The sequence below is a fragment of the Chelonia mydas genome, chromosome 1, assembly GCF_015237465.2.
Source record: "Chelonia mydas isolate rCheMyd1 chromosome 1, rCheMyd1.pri.v2, whole genome shotgun sequence".
NCBI classification, from domain to species: domain Eukaryota; kingdom Metazoa; phylum Chordata; order Testudines; family Cheloniidae; genus Chelonia; species Chelonia mydas.
This window is the reverse complement of record NC_057849.1, coordinates 80,010,251-80,028,066: the sequence shown is the minus strand read 5'-3', so window position 1 is coordinate 80,028,066 and position 17,816 is coordinate 80,010,251. Positions and strand designations below refer to the sequence as shown.

At 41.6% G+C, this 17,816-nt stretch overlaps 1 protein-coding gene across 26 annotated transcripts in view; it reads left to right on the top strand.

Moving 5' to 3' along the window:
* MYCBP2 (MYC binding protein 2) overlaps nucleotides 1–17,816 on the top strand; it is a 418,792-nt gene that overhangs the window by 39,602 nt on the left and 361,374 nt on the right. For all 26 annotated transcript variants that reach the window (XM_043534235.1, XM_043534264.1, XM_043534248.1 and 23 more), the window contains exon 4: nucleotides 8,335–8,488. In XM_043534235.1, the coding sequence (XP_043390170.1) occupies nucleotides 8,335–8,488 (154 nt within the window). The remainder of the gene's footprint in view (nucleotides 1–8,334; nucleotides 8,489–17,816) is intronic.

The window sequence follows — 17,816 nt, the reverse complement described above, 5'->3', positions numbered from 1 at the left end:
AAGGAATGTAAGAAGGGATCAGCAAGGAAAGGTGACTCTTAGAGGTCAGAAAGTGTAGGGAAAAGGTGGGACCTGCCAAAAGCCAAACAGAGTTGGATCTTGGAAAGGAAATTAATACAATAGTAAGAGTTTCTTTAGACATATAAAGAAAACAAGGGAAGAAGTGAGACTGCTAAGCTCTGAGGGTGGGGTGGCTATTAAAGATAATCTAGATGTTTCCCAACACGTGAATACTTTGCCTCAGTTTTAAATAAGGGTATAATATGGCTCTAATAATAGTGGCAGGGTGGCTAATGGAAATGAGGATATGGAAGTAGAAATTACTACATTCTAGGTGGAAGTCAAACTGAAACAGCTTGGGACCAAATGGGGACCCCAGATCATTTCAATCAAGAATATTAAAGAAACTGGCACATGAAATTGCAAGTCCAATAGCATGGATTTTTAATGAATCTGTAAACTTGGGAGTTGTACCCTGTGACTGGAAAATTGCTTATATAATGCCTGTTTTTAGGAAAGGGAAAAGAAGTGATCCCATTAGTTTGACCTCAATTGTATACAAAGTCTTGGAACAAATTTTGAAAGAGAAAGTAGTTAAGTACATAAAGGTAAACAGTAATTGGGATAAAATACAACCTGGTTTTAAAAGAGGTAGATTATGCCAGACCAATCTCTTTCTTTGAGAAATTAACTAGTGTTTTTTTTTTTTAGACGAAAGAAATGCAGTAGATCTAACCTAGGTGGTTTTCAGTAACGCACTCCACATGGGACATTATTAGTTAAATTGGAGAAGACAGGGATTAATATGGGACTTGGAAGCTGGATAAAGAACTGGTTAAAGGGGACACTATAATGGGTCATACAGAAAAGTGAAATGTCAGGCTGGAAGAAGGTTACTAGTGGAGTTCCTCAGGGATCGGTCTTGGGACCAGTCTTCATTAATATTTTTATTAATGACCTTGGCGCATAACATGGGGGTGTGCTAATAATTTGTGGACGATACAAAGTTGGGAAGTATTGCCAATACAGAGGAGGACCAGAATATCATACAAGATTTGTGTGACATTGAAAACTGGAGTAATAAACATGGGATGAAATTTAATAGTGCAAAGTGCAAGGTCATGCAACGAGAATGTTTGCTATACGCTGGGGACATCTCAGTTAGAAGCGACTGAGTAGAAGGAAGATCTGAGTGTATTGGTCAATCACAGGATGACTCTGAGCTACCAGCGTGATGCAGCTGTGAAAAAGGTTAATGCAGTCCTGGCATGCATCAGGTGAGGTATTTCCAGTAGAGATTGGAAAGTGTTATTACTATACAAGGTACTGGCCAGACCTCATCTAGAATACTGTGTGCAATTCTGATCTCTCATGTTTTAAGAACAATGAATATAAACTGGAACAGGTACAGAGAAGAGCTACTGGGATGATCAGAGGTGTGGAAAACTACCTTACGAGAGGAAACTTAAGGAGTTTCGTCTTGTTCAGCATAACCAAATGGAGGCTGAAGGTAGATATGATTGCTCTCTGTAAATACATCAGAGGGATAAACACCAGGGAGAGAGAGGAGTTATTTAAGGATGCTGATATGCTCTGGATCTAACTGCAGATGTAGAGCGCTGGGAGTTAAACCAGTCTTCGGAGACCGCAGTAGGGAAAACTCTGCCGTGTGTTTACACTGTCAACTGGAAGCGCACTGGTGTGGCCATATTAGTAGCTTTTGCAATGCCACAAAGAGCAGTGCATTGTGGTAGCTATCCCAGCGTGCAAGTGACTGCAACATGCTTATCAAATGGGGGTGGGGGTGGAGTGTGACAGGGAGTGTGTTGTGTTTATGTGGGGGGGAGAGACAGTGTGTTTTGGGGTGCAGAGAGTGTCAGCATACTATCTTGTAAGTTCAGACAGCAGCAGGACCCACCCCCCCGCCTCTCTCTCTCTCACACCCCGCACTCCACGGTAATGGATTGCTTTGTCCCGGAGCAGATAAGCATGCTGGCTGTCAGAAACAGAGCTTTGAAAGGGGATATCCGCATTCCTGCAGATTTCAAAACAATGAGAAGAGTGGCCACTTCAGGGGATTATGGGACGTTTCCAGAGGCCAATCACAGTGCAGTAATGCAAGACCTCGTTCACACTGATGCCCGGGCGTTTCAGCTGGGGCGCAGCAAGCTTTATGCTTCTCATGGAGGTGGATTACCAGGAGTGCTCCAGCTGCAGAGTCCAGGCGCTCTACGTGCCTTGCCAGTGTGGACGCGTCCAGGGCTAGGACGCATGGGGCTACTTTAATGCACTCTAACTTGCAAGTGTAGCCAAGCCCTAAGTTGAGGGTCAGTGTTGGCACAAGAACAAATGGATATAAATAGGCCATCAATAAGTTTAGGCTTGAAATTCTAACCATCAGAGGAGTGAAGTTCTGGAACAGCCTCCCAAGGAGACCACGGGGGGCAAATATTCTAACTGGTTTCAAGTCTGAGCTTGATAAGTTTATGGAGAGGGATGCTATCAGGAGAGTGCGTACAATAGCATGTGGTCCACCTGTGACTGCTAGCAGCAAATATCCTACGGCCAAAGATGGGATATTAGATCAGGAGGGCTCTGAGTTACTACACTGAGTTCTTTCCCACTTGTGTGTCTGGTGTGTCTCGCTGATATGCTCTGGGTCTTACTGATTTCTGCACTGGGGGCCAGGAAGGAATTTCCCCCCAGGTCTGATTGGCAGAGACCCTGGATATTTTTCACCTTCCTCTTCTGCATGTGACGCCTAGTGACAGAGGATGTGAGAAAAGATAATGTACTCAATGCTTTTTTTGCCTATGTCTTCATGAACAAGGTCAGCTCCCAGACTACTGCACTAGGCAGCACACTCTGGGGAGGAGGTGCCCAGCCCTCTGTGGAGAAAGAAGTGGTTCGGGACTATTTAGAAAAGGTGGATGAGCACAAGTTCATGGGGCCGGATGCGCTGCGTCTGAGGGTCCTAAAGGAGTTGGCAGATGTGATTGCAGAGCCATTGGCCATTATCTTTGAAACTCATGGCAATCGAGGGAGGTCCTGGATGACTGGAAAAAGGCTAATGTAGTGCCCATCTTTAAAAAAGGGAAGAAGGAGAATCCGGGGAACTACAGGCCAGTCAACCTCACCTCAGTCTGTGGAAAAATCATGGAGCAGGTCCTCAAGGAATCAATTCTGAAGCACTTAGAGGAGAGGAAAGTGATCAGGAACAGTCAGCATTGATTCACCAAGGGAAAGTCATGCCTGACTAACCTATTTGCCTTCTATGATGAGATAACTGGCTCTGTGGATAAGGGGAAAGCAGTGGACATGTTATTCCTTGACTTTAGCAAAGCTTTTGACACGGTCTCCCACAGTATTCTTGCCAGCAAGTTAAAGAAGTATGGGCTGGATGAATGGACTATAAGGTGGATAGAAAGCTGGCTAGATCATCGGGCTCAACGGGTGGTGATCAATGGCTTCATGTCTACTTGGCAGTCGGTATCAAGCAGAGTTTCCCCAGGGTCGGTCCTGGGGCTGGTTTTGTTCAATATCTTCATTAACGATCCGAAGGATGGCTTGGTTTGCACCCTCAGCAAGTTTGCAGATGACACTAAACTGGGAGGAGAGGTAGATACACTGGAGGGTAGAGATAGGATAAAGCGGGACCTAGACAAATTGGAGGATTGGGCCAAAAGAAATCTGATGAGGTCCAACAAGGACAAGTGCAGAGTCCTGCACTTAGGACGGAAGAATCCCATGCACCGCTACTGACTGAGGACTGAATGGCTCCAGTTCTGCAGAAAAGGACTCGGGTTACAGTGAATGAGAAGCTGGATATGAGTCAACAGTGTGCCCTTGTTGCCAAGAAGGCTTACCGCCTTTTGGGCTGTATAAATAGGAGCATTGCCAGCAGATCAAGGGAAGTGATTATTCCTCTCTATTCGGCATTGGTGAGGCCTCATCTGGAGTACTGTGTCCAGTTTTGGGTCCCACACTACAAGAAGGATGTAGAAAAATTGAAAAGAGTCCTGTGGAGGGCAACAAAAATGATTAGGGGGCTGGAGCACATGACTTATGAGGAGAGGCTGAGGGAACTGGGATTATTTAGTCTGCAGAAGAGAAGAATGAGGGGGGATTTGATAGCTGCTTTCAACTACCTGAAAGAGGGTTCTAAAGAGGATGGATCTAGACTGTTCTCATGGTAGCAGATGACAGAACAAGGAGCAATGGTTTCAAGTTGCAGTGGGGGAGGTTTAGGTTGGATATTAGGAAAACCTTTTTCACTAGGAGGGTGATGAATCACTGGAATGAGTTACCTAGGGAGTTGGTGGAATCTCCTTCCTTAGAGGTTTTTAAGGTCAGGCTTGACAGAGCCCTGGCTGGGATGATTTAGTTGGGAATTGGTCCTGCTTTGAGCAGGGGGTTGGACTAGATGACCTCCTGAGGTCCCTTCCAACCCTGATATTCTGTGGTTCAGAGTGGAATGGGTCACTTACTGGTTTAGATTAGAGTAAATGGTGGATTCTTTGTAACGTGAAGTCTTTTAAATCAAGATTTGAGCACTTCAGTAACTCAGTCAGAGGTTGTGGGTCTATTACAGGAGGTGGGTGGGTGAGAGACTGTGACCTGTAGTGTGCAGGGGGGTCAGACTAGATCGTCATGATGGTCCCATGTGGCCTTAAAGTCCATGAGTCCCCGTCTCCCCCCCCCGCCCCCGGGTGACAAAAGTTTTAGCGCTGAAAAGCTGAGAGCTCTTCCCCAGCGATAAAGCATGTCTGCACTACCCACGTCACAGTGCGGCCGCGCTGTAATGTGGGCAGTGTAGGCATACCCTTAGTGACTAGCTATTCCAGGATGCAGTCCTGGAACACACAATGGGAGACAATTTTTGACTTAGTCCTAAAGCACGGGATCTGGTCCAACAAGTGAATATAGCTGAATTGCTGAATTGCTCAGTAATAGCAACCATAATGTAATTAAATTTAACATCCTTGTATGGGGAAAATTGCCAAAGATATCCACCATAGTAGCATTTAATTTCAAAAAGGGGAACGACACAAAAATGAGAGAGCTAGTTAAATGTAAATTAAAAGGAATAGTTACGAAAGTGAAATTCCTGCAAGCTGCATAGAAACTATTTTAACCACTTATACCCCAAATTATAAAAAAACAAAAAACAAACAAAAAAAACCAGTAAGAGGACCAACAAATGCCACCATGGCTGAACAACAATGTAGGAGAGGGCAGTTAGAGTCAAAAAGACATCCCTTAAAAATTGGAAGTCAAATCCTGTTGAGGATAATAGAAAGGAGCATTAACTCTGGCAAGTCAAGTGTGAAAGTATAATTAGGCAGGCCAAAAACAAATTTGAAGAGCAACTAGCAAAAGACACAAAAACTAACAGCAATTTTTAAGTACGTCAGAAGCAGGAAGCCTGACAAGCTATCAGTGAGGCCACTGAATGATTGAGGTGCTAAAGGAGCACTCAAGGAAGACAAGGCTGTTGTGGAGAAGCTATGTGAATACTTTGCATCAGTCTTCACTGCAGAGGATGTGAGGGAGATTCCTGCACCTGAGCCATTATTTTTAGGTGACAGTTCTGTCCCAGTTGAGGTGTTAGTAGAGGAATTTTGGAACACATTGATGAATTGAACATTAATAAGTCAGCAGGCCCAGATGGTATTCACACAAGAGTTCTGAAGGAACAATATATGAAATTGCAGAACTATTAACTGTGATATGCAAGCTATTGCTTAAATCTGCCTCTGTACCAGATGACTGGAGGGTAGCTAATGTAACGTCAATTTTAAAAAAAGGCTGTGGAAGTGAAGAAACAGATTGATAGAGCCAGAAGAGTTCCCAGAAGTCACCTACTACAGGGCAGGCCTAACAAAGAAAATAACAGAACGCCACTAGCCGTCACCTTCAGCTGCCAACTAAAACCCCTCCAACGCATTGGTAGGGATCTACAACCTATCCTGAAGGATGACCCAACACTCTCACAAATCCTGGGAGACAGGCCAGTCCTTGCCTGCAGAGAGCCCCCCAACCTGAAGCAAATACTCACCAGCAACCACACAACAGAACCACTAACCCAGGAACCTATCCTTGCAACAAAGCCCGTTGCCAACTGTGTCCACATATCTATTTAGGGGACACCATCAAAGGGCCTAATAGCATCAGCCACACTATCAGAGGCTCGTTCACCTGCACATCTACCAATGTGATATGTGCCAGCAGTGCCCCTCTGCCATGTACATTGGTCAGACTGGACAGTCTCTACGTAAAAGAATAAATGGACACAAATCAGATGTCAAGAATTATAACATTCATAAACCAGTCGGAGAACACTTCAATCTCTCTGGTCACTCGATTACAGACCTAAAAGTCGCAATATTACAACAAAAAGACTTCAAAATCAGACTCCAACGAGAGACTGCTGAATTGGAATTAATTTGCAAATTGGATACAATTAACTTAGGCTTGAATAGAGACTGGGAGTGGCGAAGTCATTATGCAAGGTAACCTATTTCCCCTTGTTTTTTCCTAACACCCCCCCCCCCCCCGACGTTCTTGTTAAACCCTGGATTTGTGCTGGAAATGGCCCACCTTGATTATCATACACATTGTAAGGATAGTGGTCACTTTAGATAAGCTATTACCTGCAGGAGAGTGGGTTTGTGGGGGGGGGGGTGAGAAAACTTGGATTTGTGCTGGAAATGGCCCAACTTGATTATCATACACATTGTAAGGAGAGTGATCACTTTAGATAAGCTATTGCCAGCAGGAGAGTGGGGTGGGGGGAGGTATTTTTTCATGCTTTGTGTGTATAAAAGATCTTCTACACTTTCCACAGTGTGCATCCGATGAAGTGAGTTGTAGCTCACGAAAGCTTATGCTCAAATAAATTGGTTAGTCTCTAAGGTGCCACAAATACTCCTTTTCTTTTTATAATAAAGAATGTAATTATCAGACACACAAATACAGTATGTTGGGGAAGAGCCAGCACAGTTTTTTTTAATGGATACCTGACCAATCTATTAGAATTATTTGAGGGTGTCAACAAGCATGTGGATATATGTGATTTCATGGATATAGCGTACTTGGATTTTTAGAAAGCACTTGGCAAGGTCCCCTACCAAAGGTTCTTAGCAAAGCAAGCAGTCATAAGATAAGAGGAAGGGTTCTCTCACAGATCAGTAATTGGTGGAAAGATAGGAAACAAAGGGTGGAGGAATAAATGGTCAGTTTTCACAATGGAGAGAGGATCTGTACTGGAACCAGTCCTGTTCAGTATATTCATAAATTATCTGGGAAAAGCATAAACAGTGAGGTGGCAAAATTTGCAGGTGATACAGAATTACTCAAAACAGTTAAGTCCAAAGCAGATGTGAAGAGTTACTAAGGGGTCTCACACAACTGGGTGAGTAACAAAATGGCAGATGAAATTCAGTGTTGATAGGTGCAAAGTAATGCATATTGGAAAACATAAACCCAATAATAATACAAAATTATGGGGGCCATATTAATTAGCTGTTACCAGTCAAGAAAGAGCTCTTGTGGTCATTGTGAGTAGTTCTCTGAAAACATCTGCTCAGGGTGTGGTGGTAATCAAAAAAGCTAACAATGTAAGGAATGATGTGAGCACTGTGATTGGCACTGCAATGAGGTGATTACACCCTTTTGAGCTCCGACAGCAGCCTTAACCCCTCAGTGTGAATGTGCAGAGTCCATCTGAAAGAACTCCAGTTATAAGTAACCTTCATTTTCTGTGTCACTGTAAACTTATACTGTCACAGGCTTTCCAATAGAAGCTATTACAGGTGCTAAAACCAAATTGGGCCTGTGCCATTCATGTGGTTGGTAACCAGGGGGTCTGAAGCCCAGAAAGTCAGCCTGAGTATGGTTGAACTGCATGACTCCACGCAGAGTGAGGTGCAGGAAGCCAGGCCAGTCACACAAGGGGTGCATTTGAGAGGAAATAAAGAGGTCCAAGGTATAGTTTGTCCTGTAGCCACGACACTATCTAAAAGTTGAAAACAATCAGCTTTATTCAGTGGTTTTTAAATATTAAATATCTAAGTATGTAGACACACATTCTACTCTGAAACCATTCATATTAGAATAACTGTATCTCTGTTTCATATTCAAAATTATACTTTGAGAATTTGGTTTGATTATTTCTGTCTATGGACTGCCATGATCTTCTATATTTACATGGTAGAGTTTGTGTGTTAAGCTAAAGAGAAATTCATACCATTATGTAAATATTTTTATGGCTGAACTGATCAAAGCATCCTAATAATGGGTCTTGTGTTAAAAATGTGTGTTGTACTTTTTTAGATCATTGAAGTTGGACTATGTGAAGTTTTTGAATTGATCAAGGAGACAAGATTTTCCCATCCATCACTGTGTCTCAGGAGTCTTCAAGCTCTGCTTAATGTGCTCCAGGGCCAGCAGCCAGAAGGCCTCCAATCAGAGCCTCCTGAAGTTTTAGGTAATATTTCATTCTTTTGCTTGAGCTTATGTTTGGCACACCCCCTCCCCCCAAAGAAAAGAAAAGATGGTCATTAGCTGTGAATGGAAGAGGATGGTGTTTTCATCTATTTTAATAGATTATTTATACAAGGGATTCGTAGGGTTTGTATTCGGTTCTCTGTTATAAGCTGATACATTTAATTGTTCTGGGGCCTTGACTCCCTCAAGGGAATTGGACACTCTTACCCTTTATCTTTGTAAAAGAGACACCTCTTTCTGTGCTTTTATGACATGCAGTTCTGTGGTTATTGGTACAGTGTAGTGATAAAGAAACCAGAAAGTCCAACTAGTTGAGGTTCTTTTTCATTTTACTAATCCTATAAGACATTGGTCTCGGAGAAGACAAGGCAATGCTGTGGAAGGCCACTATTCTATACTACTAGTGCATGCTAAAAAATTGTATATTTATCTATTGTATAAAAGTTGAATAATACACAGAGAAATGTCACGTTTTGTTTGTCGTCACTCTTGCACAATGGTATTGTTGCATATAAATGTAATATCAGTATTTTGATTCTTTGGATTTTGGTGGTACTGACAACATGTTGATCTACCTCTTAACAGCTCTGCATATGAAAAGTAGTGAAAGAAGTGCATGCAGTGGAATTAATTACATTGTGGAAATGATCATAGAAAAAGTCTTCACCATAGTAATAGAGTAAGAAACTCAGGCTGTCCATACTTGTACTTGAACATGTATTGTTCTAAAACCTGTTCAGACTCCTTGGCTATTGATACCACTGTACATTCCCAGGCTAGAAGACTAGCTTCGGTATTCACTTGCAGAGATAACCAATGCAACTGGTACATATGTTTGCACAAAACTTCTAATTATGGTGAGGTGTACTGTATGAAAAATTGCTAGAAGTTGGATTTGATATCCAGTTGTATATCAAACTACACATTGCTGCTTTGTAATACTGCAGCTGACATAAAGAAGAAGAAACACTAAAGAGGAAGATTTTCTCCGTGTTGTTCAACAGCCAAACAGGAAAAAGAAATGCACGTGATCACAAGTGTTTTTATTTTCAAGACATAGTTTACAAAAAAAGTAGGGCTGTCAAGCGATTAAAAAAATTCATCACGATTAGTCGCACGTTAAACAATAATAGAATATCCTTTATTTAAATATTTTTGGATGTTTTCTACATTTTTCAAATACATTGATTTTAATTACAGCACAGAATACAAAGTGTACAATGCTCACTTTATATTTATTTTTGATTGTAAGTATTTGCACTGTCAAAAACCCAAAAGAAATAGTGTATTTTTCAGTTCACCTAATACAGGTACTGTAGTGCAATCACTTATAAATCTACTTTATAAATGAAGAATTATGTTCAAAAAAACTGTTTCATTTTTGAATGCAATGTAAAATTGTAGAGCCTGCAAGTCCACTCAGTCCTACTTGTTCAGACAATCCCTCAGACAAACAAGTTTGTTTCATTTGCAGGAGATAATGTCGCCTGCTTCTTGTTTACCATGTCACCTAAAGTGAGAACAGGCGTTCTCATGGCACTGTTGTAGCCAGCGTTGCAAGATATTTACATGCCAAATGCACTAAAGATTCATATGTCCCTTCATGCTTCAACCACCATTCCAGGAGACGTGTCCATGCTGATGACGGGTTCTGCTCAATAACAGTCCAAAGCAGTGAGGACCAACACATGTTCATTTTCATTATCTGGGTCAGATGCCACCAGCAGAAGGTTGATTTTCTTTTTTGGTGGGTCGGGTTCTGTAGTTTCCGCATCGGAGAGTTGCTCTTTTAAGACTTCTGAAAGCATGCTCCACACCTTGTCCCTCTCAGATTTTGGAAGGCACTGCAGATTTTTAAACCTTATGTCAAGTGCTGTAGCTATCTTTAGAAACGTCACATTAGTACCTTCTTTGTGTTTTGTGAAATCTGCTGTGAAAATGTTCTTAGAACGAACAACATGTGCTGTGGGTCATCATCCAAGACTGCTATAACATGAAATATATGGCAAAATGTGGGTAAAACAGAGCAGGGGACATACAATTCTCCCCCAAGGAGTTCAGTCTCAAATTTAATTAACGCATTATTTTTTTAACGAGCATCATCAGCATGGAAGCATGTCCTCTGGAATGGTGGCCGAAGCATGAAGGGGTATACGAATGTTTAGCATATCTGGCACGTAAATACCTTGCAGTGCCATCTACAAAAGTACCCTGCAAATGCCTGTTCTCACTTCCTGGTGACACTGTAAATAAGGAGAGGGCAGCTTTATCTCCTATAAATGTAAACAGAGTTGTTTGTCTTAGTGATTGGCTGAACAAGAAGTAGGAGGGAGTGGACTTGTAGGCTCTGAAGTTTTACATTGTTTTGTTTTTGAGGGAAGTTACGTAACAAAAAAATCTACATTTTTTAAGTCACATTTTCACGACAGATTGCACTACAGTACTTGTATGAGGTGAATTGAAAAATACTGTTTCTTTTTATCATTTTTACAGTGCAAATATTTGTAATAAAAAATAATATACACTTTGATTTCAATTACAACACAAAGAAAAGGAGTACTTGTGGCACCTTAGAGACTAACAAATTTATTTGAGCATAAGCTTTCGTGAGCTACAGCTCACTTCATCGGATGCATTCACAAAAGCTTATGCTCAAATAAATTTGTTAGTCTCTAAGGTGCCACAAGTACTCCTTTTCTTTTTGCGAACACAGACTAACACGGCTGCCACTCTGAAACCTGTAATTACAACACAGAATACAATATATATAAAAATGTAAAAAAAAAATCCAAAATTTTAACAAATTTCAATTGGTATTCCATTTGTTAACAGTGCTATTCAAATTGCGATTAATCGAGATACATTTTTTAAAATCGTGATTAATTTTTTTGAGTTAATCGCATGATTTAACTGCAATTAATTGACAGCTCTAAAAAAAAGCTAATTTTTGAGAAGCTCGTCATGCCTTCACAGAGACAACATTTTAAAGGTTGGGTAATTAAATCTGGTATCTGTTCAGGCCATACACATCATCTCACTATAGAGGCAAACTAAATAGGTAATAAGAGGGCCCTGTGGAATGGGGACTGTACTAGTTCATGTTCCACTACTTGATTTAAAAAAAAAAAAATGGAGAATTCCCGAGAGCAGTCTTTTCTCAGCTGAGCAGAATACAAAGGCCCACATTTTCTTTTTCAGTCACAAATCCAGCTGAAAAAGCTATGGGTGAATTGTAACCCTGGCTAATTGGTCTTCTGTAGGCCTTTGCTTCTTTTTCCCTGTTGTCCAGAATACGAAGGCAAATCAGGCAAGAAAAGGAATTGCTAATACTAGTGACTAATCCCTCCTGGAGTAGAATGTAGGTTTTTAGACCTACTGGAATTACTCTTTCATCTTCCTCTTCATCTGCTCACAAGGAAACATCTATTATTTCCCAGGCCCCTGGTTTATCCATATTCTGGAACCTTGTGTCTTGGCTGTTGAATGGTGAGAACTATGCAGGAAAGACTCTCTTCTCAAACTGAAACATGCCATTTTTCAACAAAGTCATCCAGTAACTCAGACTTTTCCAGGGCTTGAAATAAATTCAACGGCGGATGCCACTCTAGAGGAATTGAGCTCATTTCAAGCAAGGATTACTCGGATTATTGATTTATTCATAGACCAGTGTTCTTATTCATCTTTTAAAGCAAGCACACTTCACAAACATATTTTTGTAATTTCATCTGTTACAAGGTGAATAAACCCACTAATTCTCAGAAAATTAAAAAAAATATCTAAAGTGGAGGCTTGAAAATGCAATTTGGTATTGAATATTCTTACTAAGACCTCCTTTGAACCTCTGTCAGCCTGCAGGGTTTGAAGTGAGAGCCTTGTCTATGGAGTCTCAAAACTTCACCTTTTCATCAGCGAAGTGATGTTTTTGCTTAGCTCAAGCATTTATCCACACACACCTGGTCTCCCCTGACCACGGGAAATAGTCCTCAGAACATTCCACACAGATTTTGTACATCTGAGAGAAAAAACAATGGTACGTGTTGGATATCTATGAAGCAATTGGAAGCTACTTCATCCGATAGTCATTTAGGAGAACCAGGTCTCTGTTAAATTTACCTGTTAACAGCAGTTGGACAAATAATCAAAAGCTTCAGTTATTAGATGGAAGACATGTATCAAAGAAGCCTAGAAATGTAGGCTTTAACCCTATAGACTAAGTCACTGCACTCCAGACTAACATCTGATTCATGAACTGAAAAATCCAGAAATTACATTGTGGGTATGTGATCATCTGCACAGATTCTCAAGATGCTGCAGATAAGATACATAAATTCTAGCAGATTCTGCCTTTTATAGAAGTGTGCTCCATGCTGTGGTGTTTCAGAAATCTTACAGAAATCAGACTTTTCTTTGGTACATGATCTTGGAAGCTCTCACTTGAGGTTCCACTATTGTGAAAATCCCATTGTATCAATGGTACGCCTGAATAGGATGGTGAATGAGAGAAATTTGTCAGATTTTTTTTATATCCAGACTCACTATTCAACTCTTCATTTAATTGACATGTTTTAGTTGCATTTAATCTTCTAGTCTCTCATCTGTTGGATATACCAGGCATAATTAATCTAATATTTAATACTGTTAATGAATACTCTTTGGGCTTGTCTACACGGCCGGGCAATGTGCATTAGAAGGGTGTGAATTCTAAAGTGCACCAAACTGTTGCGCACTAATGGGCCTGGGTAGAACCAGCTGGTGAGTGCTAAAAGTTTCCAAGTGTACAGTTATGTAGTGGGACAAAACTGGTACACTAATGATAGATTTGCTCTGAATTTTATTGATTACATCAGAATTTTGTGTTCCTCTGCCTAGTTATGGTCAAATAGAAGAAAATGTTTTTGTCTGTGCCATAGGCATACTTAACAGATGATGCTATCAGAGGTACTTGTATGGTCCCTATCATGGTTACAGGGTTAGTTGCATCACTCTTCACATTGTGGTCTTTCTGAATGCACCTCTTAGGTGGCAAAGCTCATTCCTTTACCTATCCTGGTTTCGAATGACTTATTTCTCCTACTTCTTGGGTTACAGTATCAATCATCCTCATTCTGCAGGTCCATCTGTGTTGAACAATACTGTATGTTGATCAGAGAGCCTTTTTTCAACAAAAATATTTTAGCAGTAGGAGTAAAGCTTCTAGAGAAAAAAGACTTTAAAATCGCAGTCTACATGCATGTCTGTCTTAACTAAAAGTCCTCCTGGTGGTAACCTTAACAGGCTTAACTTCTTCAGACGCTGTCGGGGGTCCTTATGTCTTTGTATGGTTCCCCTGAACAACTGCGACTCATCTTTGAGAGAAGGTCCCTTTTTAACCATGGTATAGTTCTTTTGTTCTTCTATATTCCCAGTCTTTGACCCTGTTACATATGCAGTTGGGCTTCTCCTCCTGGCAGTCCCCGAGACTGTTGTGAAAGGACCCAGCAGCTGTTCTCTGCATGTTTAAACTCCATGATCTCAGTGCACTGCAGCACTACTTCCTCCCTTGGCCTCTTTGGCACATTACCTGGGTACTTGCTCTGTCTGCCACCCCTTCACTGAAATGGACCCTTAAGCCCACCTGCATTAGGCAGCCAGTGCTGACCCTCTAGATACCTCAGTATCCTAAATACACTCCTTGTGGAACTCAGCCTGGAAGCTCACATCCTTGGTAATCATTTAACTTCCTCAGGTGGCATGTAGTAGTGAAGCATATAACAGAGAGACACTTCGCATGGAATCTAAAAATGTTGTTTGCTCTTTCACTTAACAGATAAAACACAAGAGAAAAGATCATTTAGAAAATAATGAACACCCTAAATGCAGTGCCCCTCACTAGCTCTCCTTCAGAGTCCAGGGTTCAGGAAGGGACTTCGGCATATTGGATTGCTTCTCCCTCAGAGTCTTTCTGCCTGGCATGCCTTCTCTGTTCTTGGCTGATGTGTGTCCTTCCTTTCTCCTGCCCAATGGTTCCTGTGTCTTGCTCCAAGCTTTACATATTTATATGCCCCCTTTCCAACAAGTGGCTTTCTTTGTTCTGCCTTTTGGTAAATTTCCACTGCTTCAGAACTCCCCCTTCCGTCAGACAAGAGGATGTCTCTTCCCCCAGCAAACTCCCTTAATCTGCTGGCTAGTCATTAAAAGTTAAGTACTCTTCATGTCCTCAGTCTGGTGTGTACCTGGTGCAGGTCTTGCCCACAATTGTGGATACACATACCAGGGCTTTCCATGATACAACAGTATCATGAAAACTTCAGAATAACTTCATAATATGAACCAAAGTTCATTGTTGCACAGAGGGGGGGCCCTGAGTTACCACTGATCCTCCTGATCAAAGCCAGTTCCAGAGGCTAGCTGGAGATAGAGCTAGAGTCCTCAGAGACAATGGTTCTAACACTGTCCATTAACTCTCTCCAGTGTTTGCTGAGGGGCGGCTTATCTTGAGCCATTTTTTCCTTCCCGACTTTTTTTTCTTCAGACAGACACTTATTGAGTTAAACCAATCAAGTCTTACAGAAAGCACCCCAATTACCAGGCCGACATATAGTATTAATAAATTATTACAAATTTAAATCTGTCATTCTCCATCAGTGACCTATCTGAACACCGTAATGCATTTATCTTGACGACACCTTGTTTGGTAGAGCAGCTTTATCTCCATTTTACAGATGAAGAACTGAGGCACAGAGAGACTAAGGTCTCTGTGACCCAAGGTTATAGAGGAATTGTGTGGCAGAGCTGGGAATTGAACCCGGGTCTTAAGTGTCTTGTTGGCACACTAGCCATTGAACCACCCTTCCTGTCATAGATCAATGGAACTATTGGGCAGTTTTTATTAGAGACGAGTGAATAATTTTTTTTCGGTTCAGTGGCTGAAATGAAAAACCTTGAAAAAAGTGTTTTTGTTTTGAATCAAAACTGACCTTTTTTCCCCCCCTCACAGAAACAAAAACTGAAAAATTTAATTTGGGTCAAATGAAATGCTTTGAATGTATACTTGAAACATTATTTTTGAAACAAAATGTTGATTCAAAACATTTTGGACACAGCTATGCAATAGATTATATGTTGCTTTTCGGAATGGTCATTTTTGATGTTTCTATATGGTGTGCAAACACATATAATCACATGTTCTTTTCCCCCAAAAGGTTGCTATCTGAAATTATTTTACAGATAAAATTGATCTTATTTAGGCTGCTTTCATGACTACTTTGAGAAATAGGGTCAGAGTTAGAAGGGAGGAACACAAAGCTTATACAGGTGGTTTATTTAATTTTGTCAGGGATTTGTATGTGCTTGAATAGTTGTGGCAAACCATTTGTGAGATGGACCAATGTATTTCATGCTTGGTTAAAGCAAATAAAGAGATCTTGGGCCTATGACTGACTGACTGAAGAATAAATCATACTTATCTAAGCCATGGTTAGATCTTTGCTTGGGAGACCTTCATTAACAGCTTTACCCAATGTTTGTCAAGAAAATTGAGATGAGGCAACCTAGTTATGTTTGGATTCCACAGGTTACTCTGATCGTTATTAGTCTGGAGAGAAGAATAGAGAGGGAGCTATACATGGTAAATATTGGTCACTTCTTTATTTCATCTTTGGAAGGCACTCAGGTACTGTGGTGAAGAGCGTGGTATAAGAACTTGAATGAATTCAGATCTGCGTATGGAAAAGACTGATAAAGGTGGTGGTTATCCACCTGTGCATGAGTGGCAGTGTGTCTAGATGGATTCTGTTTTTCATCAACTTTTTGTGCCTTTTGATTACAAGATATTTTTACTCTTTTGAAAGTGTGAAGAGTGCCCTTCAGTGAATTTCAAGATTTTTTTGGCTTCAATAAAGGTTGATCTTGATTTCTGGCTCCTTTACTTCAAACCCTGATTCTCTAATCTCATTGCTTCTGACTGTCATGACTGTAACTCAGTCTAGATAAAGTTATTATTAGTAAGTATTATGATAGTGCCAAAGACTTAGGACTTACTGTGCAGGTGCTGAACAAACACCAAAAAGAGACATTTCCTGCTCTGAAGGGATTACAATCTAAAGACATAAACAGACAAAGACTAGGGGATGTGGATACAACATACAAGCAAATTATTATTGTGAAGAATTGGCACAGCTTTTTAATGCATTTTATAATTTTTTAAAATTGGGGTTACAGGTGGGGAGGAAGGGAAGAAGAAAAGGAAAGAGGAGGAACAGTTATAACTTGCCTCCTGTCTAGCCATGATCTTTAGTAGGTATTATGGCAGAGGTGAATATTAAGGAGGGTGTGAAGGAGGATAAGGTAGTGGCTGTTCGGATTCCATCAGGGAGTTTTCTCCCTGTGCATAAGGGGCAGCATGGGAATAAGCATGAAGATGTTTAAGAGAGAAGCTGACGGGTGGAAAGAGCTGCTAGAGCAGGGGTGGGCAAACTTTTTGGCCCGAAGGCCACATTGGGGTGTGAAACTATATGGAGGGCCGGGTAGGGAAGGCTGTGCCCCCCAAATAGCCTGGCTCCCGCCCCCTCCCACTTTCCACCCCCTGACTGACTGTCCCCCTCAGAACCTCCGACCCATCCAACCACCCCTGCTCCTTGTCGCCTGACTACCCTCTGGCCCCTATCCGCCCCCCTCCGCCCCGCAACAGGCCCCCGGGGACTCCCATGCCCTATCCAACCACCCCTCTTCCCCGACCCCTGACCTCCCCAGAACCTCCACCCCATCCAACTGTTCCCTGTCCCCTGACTGCCCCCCTGGGACTCCCTACCCAACCCTTCCACTGCTGCACCCGCACCATGCAGCTCAGAGCAGCAGGAACTTGCAGCCTCACTGCCCGTGCTCAGGGGCCGGGCAGGACGGTCCCGCAGGCCGTAGTTTGCCCACCTCTGTGCTAGAGCAGATGCCAAAGTCAATATAATGGGAAGTTACTAAATCAGTTAAGTAGGATAGGGGTGAGTTATGAAGGGTCCTAAAAGTAAAGACAGTGAGTTTGTATTTAATGTGGAGCCAGGTCAGGCATTTTAAAAAAGGGTTGATATGATAGGGGTGATGACCCAAGAAGATTTTAGCAGCCCTATTCTTAATACACTTAAGGGAAAGTAGGTTGCCATAGCCAAGACATAAAATGATGAGGACTTGGACAAAAGTTTGATCAGTAGGGAGAGAGAGGAATGACTGGATTTTAGAGATGTTGTTTAAGAAAAAATGGCAAAATATAGAAAAGGCCTGATTATGTGAAACCGGTAAGAGGGTTGAGTCAACGATGACACCAGATTACAGGCCTGAGT